General features: G+C 41.0%; 1 protein-coding gene across 1 annotated transcript in view; it reads right to left on the bottom strand.

Annotated features, from left to right (window-relative positions):
• Positions 1-15,881, bottom strand: part of COLGALT2 (collagen beta(1-O)galactosyltransferase 2) — a 112,183-nt gene that overhangs the window by 40,050 nt on the left and 56,252 nt on the right. The window contains exons 2-3 of the mRNA XM_020890211.2: positions 3,223-3,333; positions 417-534 (exon numbers count right to left, since the gene is read on the bottom strand). Coding sequence (XP_020745870.1) covers positions 417-534; positions 3,223-3,333 — 229 coding nt within the window. The remainder of the gene's footprint in view (positions 1-416; positions 535-3,222; positions 3,334-15,881) is intronic.

The raw sequence follows: 15,881 nt of genomic DNA, 5'->3' as shown, positions 1-15,881 counted from the left end.
AGCTTCATGCTGCAGCGATCAAACCCCGGGCCTCCTGCATTGAGAGCTCAGAGTCTTACCCCTGGACCACCAGGGAAGTCCCGAGAAGTTAAGACCTTTTATATTGCTTTACCCACAGCATTCCCTCTGAACTAAAAAGATTTAGGGTTTTTCATGTTTACTACAATAAAGAGATAGAATAATTCAGAAGCTTATTTGCTAACTCACTAAAAATGCATGTGAGGAATGGGTCTGAGATGAAATCCAGGTCTCCCAATATTAAGTTCTCCAGATTCTTTCTTGTGCCTTTATTAGAACATTGAGGAGGAGAGGCCTAAAAAAGGACATTTGATTGCTCCCACAGTCTTAGATTATCGACAATTGATTTGGACACATTCTAGATAACAGTTGTCAAGAAATTAAACATCTGTTTTTACCAGAATGTAGTCTGACCATTTTTCCCTCGCAGTTCGAAGGGCTGCCTGTCGTAGTTTCATCACGTGGGCAAAACGGGAGGCAGGCCAGTGCTTTGGTCCAATTTCATCAGGGTAAGACCTATAATAATAATTGTGATGATGATGATGGCTAATAATTATTGAGTGCTTATATATTGAAGGCACTATGTACTAATCCATTTTATCTTCCAGTAGTAACCCTAGGAAATCGATGCTGTTATGGTTATCATTATCCCCTTATTACACGTAAGAAATTGGAGCAAGGAGAGATTAAGTAATTTGCTGCTTCCCATACACAGGAATCTTTATATGAAACACTAGGCTGGCGAAAAAGTTTGTTTGGGTTTTTCTGTACATCTTATGGAAAGGCCTGAATGAATTTTCTGGCTGACCCAATATTTCAGTTCTCATTAGAATTCACTATCTTTATGATGTAAATGCTACCACTCTCGCCTCTTCACAGCCGAGGAAACTGCTCAGAGTGGTTAAGTCATTTCCTTAACATGACGCCGTTAATAAGGGCTATAGCCAGAATTTGAATCTAGGCATAACCCCAAAGCTCATATTCCTAGACACTTTCTCATACATTCAGCCATCAGGTACATTTGAAAATGTTACAGCATCAAATTAGGAGCTTCCCGGGAAAAGCAAAGGTTTATTTTCTGTGGTCAAGTCTCCGTAAAGGACTCTACAGAGTCCAACATGTTGATCTCCCCCAGATGGAGTGAGATCAGGGAGCAAATACACAAGGCTGGAATGTCTCTCAACACCCGTAAGCTCACCAGGACTCATCCACGGACATGGAGGCATCTGGGCTGGCTCACCCTTAAGAACCTTTCTGAAAGCTCCCACCTGGTACGGACATTGATAAAGTCACAGGGGCCCCAAACTGGCCACCACTTCAGGTCCTTGTAGCTGTGTACTGGCAGGACATTTGCCTCAGTAAAAGAGAAACCACAAAAATGAGACCATAACCATACAAATAAGATGAAAAAAACTGTTTATTACACAGGAAGTCTTTGAAATGTTTTCCCCAACCGTTTCTACAAAAATCAGTGGAATTCCTGTTTTTTTTCTTTTTCTGAATATGTTGCCCCTAAAAAATACCTTCTCTGATATTTCTCACACTGACCTTGGCATGCAATATATTAGTCAAAATCTGGCTATGGAGAAAATTACCAGGATGCAGGAGAGGTACATAGAGTTTTTCTGGGCCACTCTAACTGGGCTAAATTCCATTATAAGTAACTCCAAAAAAGTTTTCAGTGTCCACATTTGATTGTTAAGGTTTGCTCCATCTATAGACCATGTGCTGAGATTGAGATATATATGTAGATACATATATATGTACATGTAATAAAAAATATTATACAGTGAGAGACTAAAAGAACAAAAATTTGTTCTGGAACAGCATTTATTATTTTTATAATACATATGCAGCTTCCAATAAATGACTTATCCTGGGAAAAATTTCAGCAGCTCAATTCATCCCACTTCTACAGATCCTTAATCTAGAACTATGGTAGCCTGGGAAACATTTAGAGTAGTAAGTTTGAAATATATTTATTCATATTCTCATTCACTCATTAGTTTATTCAACAAGTATACATTTAGTGCTTACAAGAACATAGCACTGAGTGAAACAAAGTATTTGTACATTTTAGCCCCTGTGTAAAAAATAAAATAACTTAGGAAAAAATGCATGAATTAGATAGTCAATGTTTGTTAAGTTTATTGTTGTGCCAAACAAGATGCTACAGGAAATAAGCAATACAAGTATTGAGAGAAGGTAGACATTTGTAACTGGAATGATAAGCTACAGCTTTTGGTAGCAGGTAGAATTTGGGATAAAGGTTATCACAAAGAAGGGAAGGAAAGCCTGGGGTTGAATAAAATAAAAGGGACATCTGGATAATGCAGTTTTCTTTTAGGAAATATTTGTGTAAAGATATGGATATTTTAAAAGATTCATGAAATATTTCAAATCAGGCATTTGAACTTCATTCTATAGGCAGTGGAGAGTCACTGAAGTTTTTTCAACAAAGAAATGAAAGGCCATCATTAATATTTTAGGTAGATTGATTTGACAGTGTGGTATACAGTATCATTTTGAAGATAAAAGCAACTAAGAAATTGCTGCAGTAGGGTCTTCCCTGTGGTTCAGTGATTAAGACTCTGCACTGCCAATGCAGGGGACGCAGGTTCAATCCCTGGTCCAGGAACTAGAATCTTGCATGCTGTGCAGTGCAGCCAAACAAACAAACAAAAAAATTGCTAGGGTAAAGACTGGAAATAATGTAAATGTCCATTAGTAGGAGGATGGTTAAATAATTATGGTTCACCCATCAGTGGGTACTCTGCAGACACAAAAATAATGAGATATTCCTTAACTGTTGCTATGGCACAATACCCAACATACGATGGGTGAAAAAGCAAGGTATAAATAAGAAGTATACAAACTTCTCACTATGATCCCTCAAGTATAAAAGGTTAATACTCGAAGTCTGAATAAGTAATATCAATATTTTAAAACATACACTACTGTGTTACTACTGGAGAACGAATGAGAGTCTGAACTTGGCCGGTAGCTGCATGAGCAAAGAGGAAAAGAAATACAAAGATCTGTCAAAGGAAGAAATAGCAGGTCTTTGTAACTTACTATCAGATACAGAGACAAAAGACAATGAAAAATCACATGTGTCTCTAAGACTAGAAGCCTAAGTGACCGAAAGCTGATTAAGCGGGGGAAGGGTAAATAAAAGCTCACAGAATGTTTTCTGCTACTCACTCAGGTTCATCCATAGGCCTCCACTCCACATAGTGATAGGCTTTCTGCACATTTTTCAACCACTCCCTGAGTATTTCTGTTGTATTATCCACATTGTGGTCAGTGGCCGCCCTGCATGAGAGAAAGCACCACACAGTTCAGGTATTATGTCATCCAAAGACAGAGGAGGAAGCCAAAAGACTCCAGATAAACTGAAAGAACGGCCAGTTCTAGACACCGTGTACATGAAAATGACTCCCTCGTGTTCCAATCTAGACAATCAATTTCTGAAGCGAGAGATACTACGGCTTTCAACCATCTCTGTGTCATTAGATCCTTAAGCAGGACTTGGTCAACAGTAGAATCAATCTAAAAAACAGTATATGTGTAAAATGAATGGGTTAGTTAACTAATATTCTTGGAAAGTTTTCCCATTTGTTTTAATTGGAAATTAAATGGTTTTAATTTAATTATCCAATTTTTAGGTATCTACCCTTTAACTTCATAACAGCAACTCTCAATTTAAGCAATAATTCAGTTGCATTTTCAAGTCCCACAAAATTTTTAGTCAATGTTGTTTTAATCACACACAGTAGAGGGGAAAGTCACAATAACATTTTTTAGTATAAAATTCAAAGTCTAAGGTATCTTCACCTGTTTAGTTCAGATAACTCTACCATCACTTACACAAGATAGAATACCTTCTGAAGTTTACAATGTATGTAAAATCTGTTTCTGATCTATCTTGAAAGTTTAACAAACTGATTCACTTAAAAAGCAGTTTAAGTCATTTATAAAACAAAAATATTTTCAAACAGTCTCACAAAACAAACACATGGTATGAATAATATAATATATCAAAAACAAAGCTATTCAGAACACCCCAAAATGAACAGATATGCCAGTCAATTGGAAAAGAAAGAAGGAAAGCATGGGTTGCAATCTTTACATCAAATAAGGCAGAATTCAGGCCAAAATTATTGAACATGACAAGAAAAAAATTGTAATAATAATAATGCTAAATAATGTCATTCACATCAACCATATAATAAATGTGCATATCCATGTACCTATATATAGTACAGGGGTTGGCAAACTTTTCTTTAAAAGTCAGACAGTGACTATTTTAGGCTTGGAGGCTATATACTCTAGGTTGTAACTACTTAACTCTGTCATTGTAGCAGTGAAGCTGCCATTCATAACACATGAATGAATGAGCATTATTGTGCTCCAGTAAAGATTTGTTTACGAAAATAGGGAACAGGTCTACAGGCTGTGGTTTGCCAACTCCTATATAGCAGAAAGTATAGAAAGGTAAAACAAGCACCAATAATAAGAGGTGTTAATATACTATTTTCAGTTAAAGAAATGCAAAGGGGAAAAAAGTAAATATGTAAAGAATCTATGGAACACAATAATAGAGATTCTACTTCTTTCTCAAGTGCACATGAAACATTTACAAAAATTGACCAACAATTACATTATGAAGAAAGCTTTACAAAATTGGAATAATATTTATAGCATTCTCTGATCACTTCATAAAATAAAAAATTAGTAATAAAACCTCCAAAATTCCGTTAAAACTTTCTATTAAACAACTATTACGTGAAAGAAGAAATACAAATCAACTTTAGAACTTATGAAGATAAATAATAAAAACACTAGAGATCAGAACTGAGGGATACAATTAAAGCAGTGGTCAGATAAAATTCAGTTTTTTATCCTTGAATCAATAAAAATTAATGACTTAAACTCCTACTCCAAAAGCTAGAGAAAGAGCAACAAAACAAACAAGCATAAAGATAAAAGTAGAAAATCATGAGGTTGAAAACAGAGAAAAAGCAGAACTAATAAACAAAAGAAATGTTACTTTTTTAAGTAAAAAAATCAACAAAAGACAATCACTAGTTAATATAACCCAGACAACACAAAAATTAAAAATAAGAAAAGACAAAGATGAAGAGAATATGATTGACATGAAAGAATTTTTTTAAAAAATCATATGCAGTTAATTCATATAACTCGATGAAAAATAAATTTGAAAATTAGATATAATCAGTTAATTCATATAACTCGATGAAAAATAAATTTGAAAATTAGATATAATAGAAGATGTCCTAGCAAGACGCACGTTAGCAAAATTGATTCCAGTAGAAACATAAAACTTAAAGAGAACAGTTTTCTTGGAAGAAACAAAAGAAAACACTAGACCCAGATGGTTTCATAGGGAAGTTCTACGAGATATCTTAAGAGTATGTGTGCATGCGTGCGCACTCAGCCATGTCCAACTCTGTGACCCATGGACTGCAGCTTGCCAGGCTCCTCTGTCCATGGGAATCCCAGGCAAGAATACTGGAGTGGGTTGCCATTTCCTCCTGGGGGTCTTCCCAACTCAGGGATTGAACCCGAATCTCCTTTGTCTCCTGCATTGGCAGGTAGATTCTTTAGCACTGAGCCATCTAGAAAGCCCATCTTAACACTTAGCTACTTCTAAAGTTATGTGGCTTGTTCCAAGTCCTTTTAATAATGGAAGTGCAACAGTGATACCTAAACCTGATAAAGACACAACTACAGATCAGTTATCTTTCAATGAATATGCTACAAAAATCCTAAAGCATTAGTCAAAATTCAACACTATTTCTGATTTTTTAAATAAAAAAATAAAATAAAATTTATTGAATAAAATTCACTGAATAAAATTAAAACAGGATGGAAGGGAGGAAGGAAGGAAGAAATGGAGGACAAATGGGAAAGGAAGAGTCATGGGAAAATAGAGGTATCTGAGACACTTAAGTGAGAGTAAAAATGCTTATACTTCATTGGCAATTCAGAAGTTCCTACTGGGAGGGAAAGCTATTGGCCTTATCAGCAGTGGTGGTTCCCTGGGAGCACGGCCTTGACAAGAGCAAATAAAGAGATGTAAACAGTGGTCACTTCTTCCATTGATAGCAACCCAGTACACAGGATTTTGTTAAACTCAATCTATAACGGTTTTCATTCTTCCTACTTGAGCTTTTGGGAGTCAGAGCTGCTCCAAAAGTAACAAGTGAAATCTTTAAGAGAGGATGAGAAATCTTTAAGAGAAATATTCAAGAGGAAAAAAAAACAACTGTTAAGCAAAGCATAGTGAAAGGCCGTATTACACAGGGAATAAATTTCTGTAAAACACCAAGTAACATGATGATATATAACTTATGTCACAAGGTATAGAAAAATGAAGGACAGAGGGGTATGACTAACATTTGAAAATATTATTTCATAAAATGGATATCTGAATGAAAACTATCCTTATTCAAAACATTATTCAAAAAATAGAGGATCAGGAGGTAAAGCCAATGGCCAATTCAATCTACTTTCAAGTCTTTTCTGGAAATTAGATAAGAACCAGCTCCTTTTTTCGAAACAAGATCGAGGAGGGAGAGACCCACAGGGACATTCTATTTTCTGGAGGGAAAAGAGGTGATGTGTGTAGCTGATAGTATTGGGGGACAAAGGCGGGGGAGTACAAGTAGCTGGGAAAATGGGCCAGGAAGCAACGTGGCGGGGGAGACACAGACCCTGTCCAGCTTGCAGCTGTGCCGAGAAGTACAGCGTATCAGCAAAAACCGCATCCACAGTCACACCCGGCCACAGCCACCAAAGGCCAGCACAACATCCGGCATCATAGCCAAGAAGGGCACTAGGATTGTCAAACCACTCCATCTCACGGTGGACGGGGCATATGTAGAGCAAGTCCTGAAACTGAGAACCCGCTCTAATGCACATTCTTCTTCACTCAAAGTATTATGGGTAAGAGTAACTTAAAACAAAAACAACCCCCAAAATCTTGACTGCAGCGTGAGCCAAAAGTTTTAAGAATTCCATGTTACTTCCAAATGCTTACAGTGTAGGCAACATCAGACAGCATCTACTTCTTTCCTTGACTGTTGTTTCTGCATTACATGGGACTGACATTCTCTTCGCCCTCCCTACTCGTTGATGCATTTCCTCCTAATTTTTTTAACAAAGGTTTCATCATATGAAATTTACTTTCCTGGTGTACAGACTAAACAACTCCAAACTCTGCCTAAGTATCCACTCCTGCCAAACATCCTGAGAAATTAGCTGCGTGGAGTCTGCAAAGATAGATGTGTCTAATTAAAAGTAGAGGCAGAGACTTTGAATACTCTCCTGATTAAGTTTTAAATATTTCCTATACGGTTACTTCCCCCAATTGTTCAGATTCTCTTTGTTCTCAGGTTTCCAAGGAAATGAGCAAGTCCTCCCACTGTGGTTGCAGGTCCATCCACACCCGTCTTTGATGCACACGGCCAGTCTCCTGCCTTGTCCCAGAGGAACGACAGAGCGGCCAGCTCCAGGCCACTGAGGGGGGCTTGCATTCCGCCCCCTTGAGACCTCCGCCCTGCTCCTCCACTCCCCTGGTGAAGGCAAATAAACAGAAATCCAGGCAGACACTTCTAACGGCTGCTTTTTAATTCCTCTGATGAAAATGTGTTTCCATTCAAATACATAATCATGAAAGCATGCACTGGTGTCTTCAGAGGGTTGGAGAGAGAGAGACAGAGCAAAGACCCAGATGCAAGCTCCCTGAGGAGACTTGAGGCCTGAGTTAAAGGTTCTATTTTCAGAGCCCTGTAGAAAATGTAATGGTGCAGTGCCTGACCCGTACAGCCCCACCAGCTGCAGCACACACAAAACTCTGCAGCTAGACGGATTTATCCATCAAGGACACAGAGTGTGCAGGAGAAGCCGAGGTTTTCTCTCAAACCCACAGCTCGTTCCAGTCCCATGGAAGATGAGTCTGTCATCTACTCCCAATGAGAGCAGGAAAAGTACCCGGAGAGGTAATGGACATCGCTAGAAGATTCTTTGAAGAAAGCAAGGAATGATGTGAAGATATACCTGGAGAGGTGACCTACAAAGTGATACACAGTGATTAGTGATTTCACCAATCAGACTGGAACACCACTGTTCATGAACACAAACAGGTACTGGCTGGAACACCAGGCTCCTGGGAAGCGAAGCCTGTTCAATCTTGGCCTCAGTTCTCCCAACCAGAGTAGACAGTCACATTAAATCATCTCTCTGGCTCCCAATGACACAGCAAGGAGAGCTCAGCTCTGGAGCTGTGCCAATCCTCATGTAATTAATTTTCTTTGAAGGCCTCATTGGGAGAGCGACCTGGAGTCCCAGGAATACTGGAACCTGCCAGCCACTAAGAGGTCTCCCTCCTCCACCTTCAGAAGAACCGTGGCCCTGATGTGGCTGTGATGCTGATGGTTGGTCCCCTCTCTGTCCATTAGTCTTTGCTGGCTTTCTCTGGAACTGGTGGCACCTGAAATGGAAGAGCTGGCAGATACAGGGGCAACATCCATATGGCCTCAGGAGGGGGTCTAGGTCACGGCTCACCATCAAACTGCAAGTCTGCTTCCTCTCTTCTTCCGCTTCTAGTTCCTCTTGCCTCTTCCTCTTCCCTACCTGGGCCTTGTCAGCAAAGGCCCATGAGTCTTGGATTCAAAGTCAGATTAGGACAGCAGTAAACACATACTGCAGTCTCCCCAGGTGGCTCAGTGGTAAAGAAGCCATCTGCCAATGCAGGAAATGTAAGAGACAACGGTTTGATCCCTGGGTCAGGAAGATCCCGTGGAGGAGGGCATGGCAGCGCACTCCAGTATTCTTGCCTGGAGAATCCCATGGACAGAGGAGCCTGGCAGGTTACAGCCCAAAGGGTCACAAAGAGTCAGACACGACTGAGCAACTTGGTACGCACACATGCACATACTGCAAATTCAGTCAACAGCATGTCTAGGGGTTTTCTTGGCTGATGAAGTCCCCAGGCCAGCAGGTGCATGGTCACTTGTTACAGGGGAAAGCAAGAGCCCCTGCAGCAGACCAGCAGATAAACAAGTCTGCACAGTGACCAAGCCTTCCTATTTGGCTGCGGCCAAAAATAAAACTGAGGTTTCTTTGGCGACGTCTAAACACACTGACTTTCCTCCTTGTTTTAGAAGGTCAGTTTTCATTCCTCAGTCTTGGCTCCTAAACAAGTAGCCAATTTGAAATAATTGCAACTGGCTCATTTCCTTTTATAAGAACTACTGAGGTTGTGAGAGCTAAACTCACATTACTAAGTGTGGGGCCACTGGAGCCAGATTAAAGATGCAGACTGGACCACTCTGCAAGTGGAACACAGACACTGAGGACATGGTACTCCTGATCACCTCCATCTGCACTGACCCTCAGGGAATGTTCTTAGCTTTCCTGCCACCCCCAGAAAGTGTAGACTTCCAATGCTACAGAGCAACAGGCCTGCAGTCAGTGGGGCAGGAGGAAGGCAATGCTGTGCAGTGATTGATCTTTGCTGTCTTGGAACCTGCAAGAGGCTCAAGGGAGCTGTGATGGAATGAACAACAAAGTTAGTCACCACCTGGACCATTCATGCCATGACTAGCGAGTTGGCAAAAAATGAATTTTCCAACTTGAGACTTCAAAATCTGAATTGCCCTCTTAATTGCCTTATGTATTCATCCAGCAAGGAAGACTCATTGGTATAGAAAATAAAGAGCTCCATCTACAAATAAAATTTCACTTTTAGAAGCAACTAGTGAAATTCATTTTCAAGAAAGGGCATGTCATCAAGCCCCACCACTGTCTCTGCTCTTGGGGACAGGCTCACCAGCTGCTGTCCTGCCAAGGTGGGAAGAGACATGCTTGGCCACTTGGCAAAATACGAAGATGGATTCTAGCCTCCTGGCTACTGTGTACCGTTGTTTAAAAAACTAGACTCTGTCTGCTGGGTGAACTAGCTGTGACTATATTTCAGGATACAGATAGGAACTGGAAGCTGGGAATTTCTTCCAACAAAAGTCTTCTCCTAGATCCTACCAAATCAGTTAGTAGCAATTCTTTCTAATGAACTAACAAATCAGGAAAATTCACTTCTTATGAAACCCTCCTCACCAACAAATAAATATTTATACTGTCTTGGTGTCCTTCCTCAGTATGAACCATTCAGTCTCAGAAACAATCATAGGCATTACATCTAAAGACTGAGTAAGAGTGATGTAAAAAGCAATGCTAATTCTGGAAAGGGAGTCAACCAAGTAACCAATCGCACTCCTAAACAGCAAGAAAGAGGCATGGTTAAAATTTGCAGATTGACCAGGTAATGGTGAATTCAAAAGCCCATTATCACTTTAATAGAAGCAGGATGAACTTAATTAAACATATTACAAATAGACTATTTCTTGATACTTTCGATCGTGAGCTAGATTTTCGTCTCTTGGTGTTAAGAACCCCTCACCCCCGTATGTCATACACTGTCCCATTTTGAGCTTCATGATTAGCTAAGATAGACATTCTTTTTATTTCTCCATGTTAGGGCTTCCCTGGTAGCTCAGCTGGTAAAGAATCCACCTGCAATGTAGGAAATCCCGGTTCGATACCTGGGTCGGCAAGCTCCCCTGGAGAAGGGATATGCTACCCACTCCAGTATTCTTGCCTGGAGAATCCCCACTGACTGAAGAGCCTGGTGGGCTTTAGTCCATGGGGTCACAAAGAGTCGGACATGACTGAACGACTGAGTGCACACACACACATAGATGAGAAAGCTGAGGATGAGAGGTTATGTCTTGCTGAAGCCATATATATGGTGGGGGTTAGAGCCTGAACTTTTCCTTCAGGCCTTTTGATACCCCTCCCAACACTAGCTCACACACCCCATCACACACACCCACAGGCAGTGATGCCCACCTGTTAAACTGGAAGGAGTTCTCTGCCTGATGAAGCACATTAATCAATGTGAACATCTCAACATGAAAGGATGACAGGAAATAAAACAAGAAAAATGGGAAGATTCATTAGTTCCCTATAACCTTTGCTGAAGTTCCCTTTGGCATAATCTTCCTTGGAGTCAAAAACCTTGGCATTTCATGAAAGCATCAGTGGCAGCATCTGAGACAAGATAAATGTTTCTCATTTCTCTAAGGACCCTTTTTCCTGTTTTTCTTCTTTCTCCTTTGTTTATTCTTCTTCCCACTCCTTTTCACCTACTCTTTATTTCCTCTTTTTCTTGCTGGATTTTCCAATTCTATTAAGTTTTCTTAATTCGTGGCTATGCCCTGAAGAAATGGAGTTACTAGTGAATTGTTCTTCAATGAGTCAAAAACTAAAGTTCTGATACTAAAGAGAAGATACCACCTATCCAGGGACACATTCTCCAGGAGTGCTGAACCGCCCACCCCGAGACCTGTAACCACACGTCGATCCCTGCCCATACTCCCAACACTGCACCTGCTCTTGTACTGCTCCTGTCCTTCTCCGTTACCTGCCCCTCTTCCCTGTGGACAGCACTATTCCATCACCTAATAGAGTTTACCATGTAAAGCAGGCACTAATCATCAGTTTAATGAATGGATAAATGAACAATTGCAGGAAGATGTTCCCCAGTCCAACCCAAGCACAGATCGCATACAGGAGTGAAATGGGCCCAGTCTGAGGGGACGGTGTGAAAGGAGAACTGTAAGGCAGAGACACACGCAGACTCCCTCTGATTGCTGCCATGCTAGAATGTGTGCCCAGAAATGCTAGACTTTCCTAAGAAAAGCCAGATATTCAGGTTTAGAGATAAAAGCCTCTTTTAACCTATTAGGCTGAAATGCCATAAATATATTTCAGCATGGGAGGCGTTCTGTGGAAACCAGGGACCCAACACAAAGACCACATTATCTCAGCTCTTAATAACCACTGTCCATCCATCTGCACATGCTCAGGGCACATATTTCAGTAATTAAATATTTCAGGTATGGTTGGGAGGATAGCAGTAATATCACTGTCCTGCTTCCACATATTCAGCAAGCATCTTCGGGGACAAAGAAAGACTGACATGCACAGGTTGAGCAAGGTCTAAATAACTCTCTCAGCCAGTCTAGTAGCAATAGAGTCACTATTAGAAAAAAGAAAAAACACTGACACATATGGTAAGCACACAGGTATACTTGCACAACGCCATCTATAACATCTTCCCAGAGCAACTAAGGCATATTCAGTCCTGCTCCTATTTTTAAATAATAGCTTTATTGAGCTATAATTCACACACCTAGTATCACCCTTTGAGAGTAGATAATGCAGTGGTTTTAGTGTGCCCATAGAGCTACGCAACCATTACTGTGATCTAATTTCAGAACACTTTCATCACCCCAAAAGAAGCCTTGTACCCGTTAGCAGCCGCTTCTCATCATCCTCTCTCTCTAGCCCCTGGTCACCACTAGTCTACTTTCTGTTTCTATGGATTTGCATTTTCTGGAGATTGCATAGAAATGGAATCATTCAACTGTGACCTTCTGGTATCTGATTTCTTCCTTTAGCATGATGTTTTCAAAATCCATCCATGTTGTAGTATGTATCAGTACTTCATTCCTTTTCATGGCTGAACAATATTCACTGTATGGATAGACCACATTTTGTTCATCAATTGACCAGTTAATGGAAGTTTGTTGTTTCACTTTTTAGCTATTAAGAACAATGCTATTAACTTTCACGTATAAGTTGTTGTATGAACATGTATTTTTCATTTCCCTTGGGACTGTTGCCCAAATTTTAATTATTATGGAAAGTGAGGAAAATAGATTTTATTTTATTCTTTCTCATTTTTGGAGAATCCACTATGTTCTGAGCACTAAGCTGGACATTTCCTATCTATATCTCTAACTCTTACTGTAATTCTCAAGGTAGGTATTATTAACCTCATTTTACAGGGTGAGGAACCTGAGATTAGAGACTCTCTCTCAAAGCTTGCTCTCTTTTCACTTCCACTTCATCACTGATAGGTATTCTTCTTAATTTCTGAAACCCTCAGTTTTCTGTTCCAATGCAACAAATAGAGACCCTTTACTCTGCTATATGAATGTCCTGACTGTAAATGACAGGAACAGATGCAACCCAAGAACATGGTGCAGTCACCAGCATGCAAGGAGGGCCAGCTCTCAGCCAAGGAGCTAGGAGGGGCTGTTGATATAAACTGTTGGTCCCCAGCCCTGGTGGGGAAATGCCCTAGCCAAACACAGAGACATTAAAACATCACATCATGAGGAACTGGAGCCAGGGTGACCACAGAGAAAGTCACAGCCCAAGGACTGGGTGGGCTCAACGAAGCACGATGGGAGATCTCAGGACCAGGATCCAGTTTCCTTGTGAAGAGGAACACTGGCTGATCTGGGCAAAACATGTAAAGGAAAGCTGGGCATTTGAGTGGAGGATCATGAGAATGCTGAAAGAAGGGGCCGTGTTCTATACAGAAAGGTTTACTTTGATTCACTCATTTCTTAGAGACAACTGCAGTTAAAAACAACAGTCAATATTTCAGTCACCCAGGGAGCCTGAGTTACTTGCTAGATTATATAACTAACCACATCCTTAACCAAATAAAAAAGTATCAAGTCAGAAGACATGGCTCTTCTGCCAATTAGCTCTCTCATCTTTATGAATTTACTTGAGCTCCAATTTTTCCACCTGTAAAATGGAATAAAAACACCTGCTGTTCATACCTAACAGTGGGTTATTGGGAGGAGACAACAGCACCTGCAGTTTTCAATAACTTATTTTGAAATCTGGCCTCTCCCTAACCATCTCCCCCCCCACACACACACACACACACTCAAATAAGAAAGTGAAAGTGTTAGTTGCTCAGTCGTGTCCAACTCTTTGCGACCCCATGGACCACAGCCTGCCAGGCTCCTCTGTTCATGGGATTCTCTAGGCAAGAATACTGGAGTGGGTTGCCATTCCGGTCTCCAGGGGATCTTCCCAACCCAGGGACTGAACCCGGGCCTCTGGCACTGTAGGCGGATTGTTAACCATCTGAACCACCAGGGAAGACCCGAATAAGAAAAAGGACAGCCGATTCAACAGCTCCTGAGATGCACGATAAAATCCAACACAGGCATTTAAGTTAAAGAACCAGAATCACCACACTCTACCATTGTTTATCAGTCAAAGAAGTCACTGTAAGGCGAGTGCAGAGAAAAAGAGAGTAAGCTGGGCAGTCAAGCAAGAAAAGCGAAATTTATTAGAGGGAAAAGAGAGGGTGACTGCCTCTTAAGGAGAACTGGCATCTCCCCTTTCTGACGGTGTCCTTCTTATACCCCACCAATGAAGAATTCTCTGAAGGGGTGGCTAATTTTTAGCCTGTACGCGAGTCCTGTGGTCAGGCAGCTGGAGGTCTGGAATCTAACGGTCTGGCAGCTTTGAGAAGATGGGTGCCAGTGAGAAAACAGGATGCCATTTGGGCAGTTTGGTCAGTCTCACGGATCACTGTACTTTTATTCCTTGTTTGCCAGGTCGACATAATCACCATCTTATCAATCAGACCCCATGTGGGCCCTATCAGTCATATGCCCATTTAAACACGGAAACAAGCAAAGAACAGCGTGGCAAAGACTGCTAACTGTCTCAGTATCCGTTTTTCCTCTTCTTCCCTAGCAACAGAACTTTTAGCTGAGCCCATGACCATCAGTTTGAGACGAAGATTTTAAGTACCATGATGCAGGTCAGTTGTTTGTTCCGGTCACTGCTCTGTGCCTAGCATTTGAGAGAGGCTTGGCACGTAGTAGGTGCACAACAAATATTTGGTGAACGGTTGGTTTCCCGTAAAACTTCTAATAAGGAATGCAAAAACACATGTATAGTGCTCTCAGTCCAACAGACACCTCTGTATCTCCTAAGCACCTCCTCTGTGCCAACATCATAGCACATGCTGGAAAACAACACAGTTTAACGAAAAACAGAGGTGTGCAGATGGTTTCTGACTGAACAATGGCACACTTTTGTGATGGTGCTAAAGCATTTCCCATTCTGTAGAAACCATACTTCAAATTCTGAATTTTTAGTTTTCTTAAGGAACCTCCATATGGTTCTCTATACTGGTTATACCAAGTTACATTCCCACCACAGTGCAAGAGGGTTCCCTTTTCTCCACACCTTCTCCAGCATTTATTGTTTGTAGATTTTTCTGATGATGGCCATTTTGACTGGTGTGAGGTGATACCTCATTGTAGTTTTGATCTGCATTTCTCTAAGAGTGAGCCGTGTTGAGTATCTCTTCATGTGTTGATCTCTTCCTGGGTTGGTGATAAGCCGTAAAATACTCTCTTGTGATGCTGGGCAGGGTCGGCAGCTGCAGCTCCCAATAAGCCACGGGATCAGGAAGGTAAACAACTGATACACTGACAGCCATTCTGTACAGAGACAGCCATTCTGCTTTTCACTTTCAGGCCAACATTCAATCAGTTACATGTGCTGGTGGCAGTTTAGTCACTAAGTCGTATCTGACTCTTTGTTACCCCATGGACTGTAGGCTTCTCTGTCCCTGGGATTCTCCAGGCAAGAATACTGGAGTGGGTTGACACTTCCTTCTCCAGGAGATCTTCCCGACCCAGGAATCGAACCCTGGTCTCCTGTGTTGCAGGCAGATTCTTTACTGACTCAGCTACGAGGGAAGCATTCAAACTTCTCTTATTGAGTAGGCTTTGTGTTAGAAGACTTTGCCCAACTCTAGGTTCATGTAGGTGTTCTGAGCATGTTGAAGGTAGGCTAGGCTCAGCCGCAATGATAGGTTAAGTGTATTAGCTGCATTTTCAACTCCAATATTTGCAATTTATGGTAAGTTTACTGGGATATAATCC

The sequence above is a fragment of the Odocoileus virginianus genome, chromosome 11, assembly GCF_023699985.2.
Source record: "Odocoileus virginianus isolate 20LAN1187 ecotype Illinois chromosome 11, Ovbor_1.2, whole genome shotgun sequence".
In the NCBI taxonomy this organism is placed as follows: domain Eukaryota; kingdom Metazoa; phylum Chordata; class Mammalia; order Artiodactyla; family Cervidae; genus Odocoileus; species Odocoileus virginianus.
The sequence above is the reverse complement of the archived record's forward strand: the minus strand, read 5'-3'. Positions and strand labels throughout refer to the sequence as shown.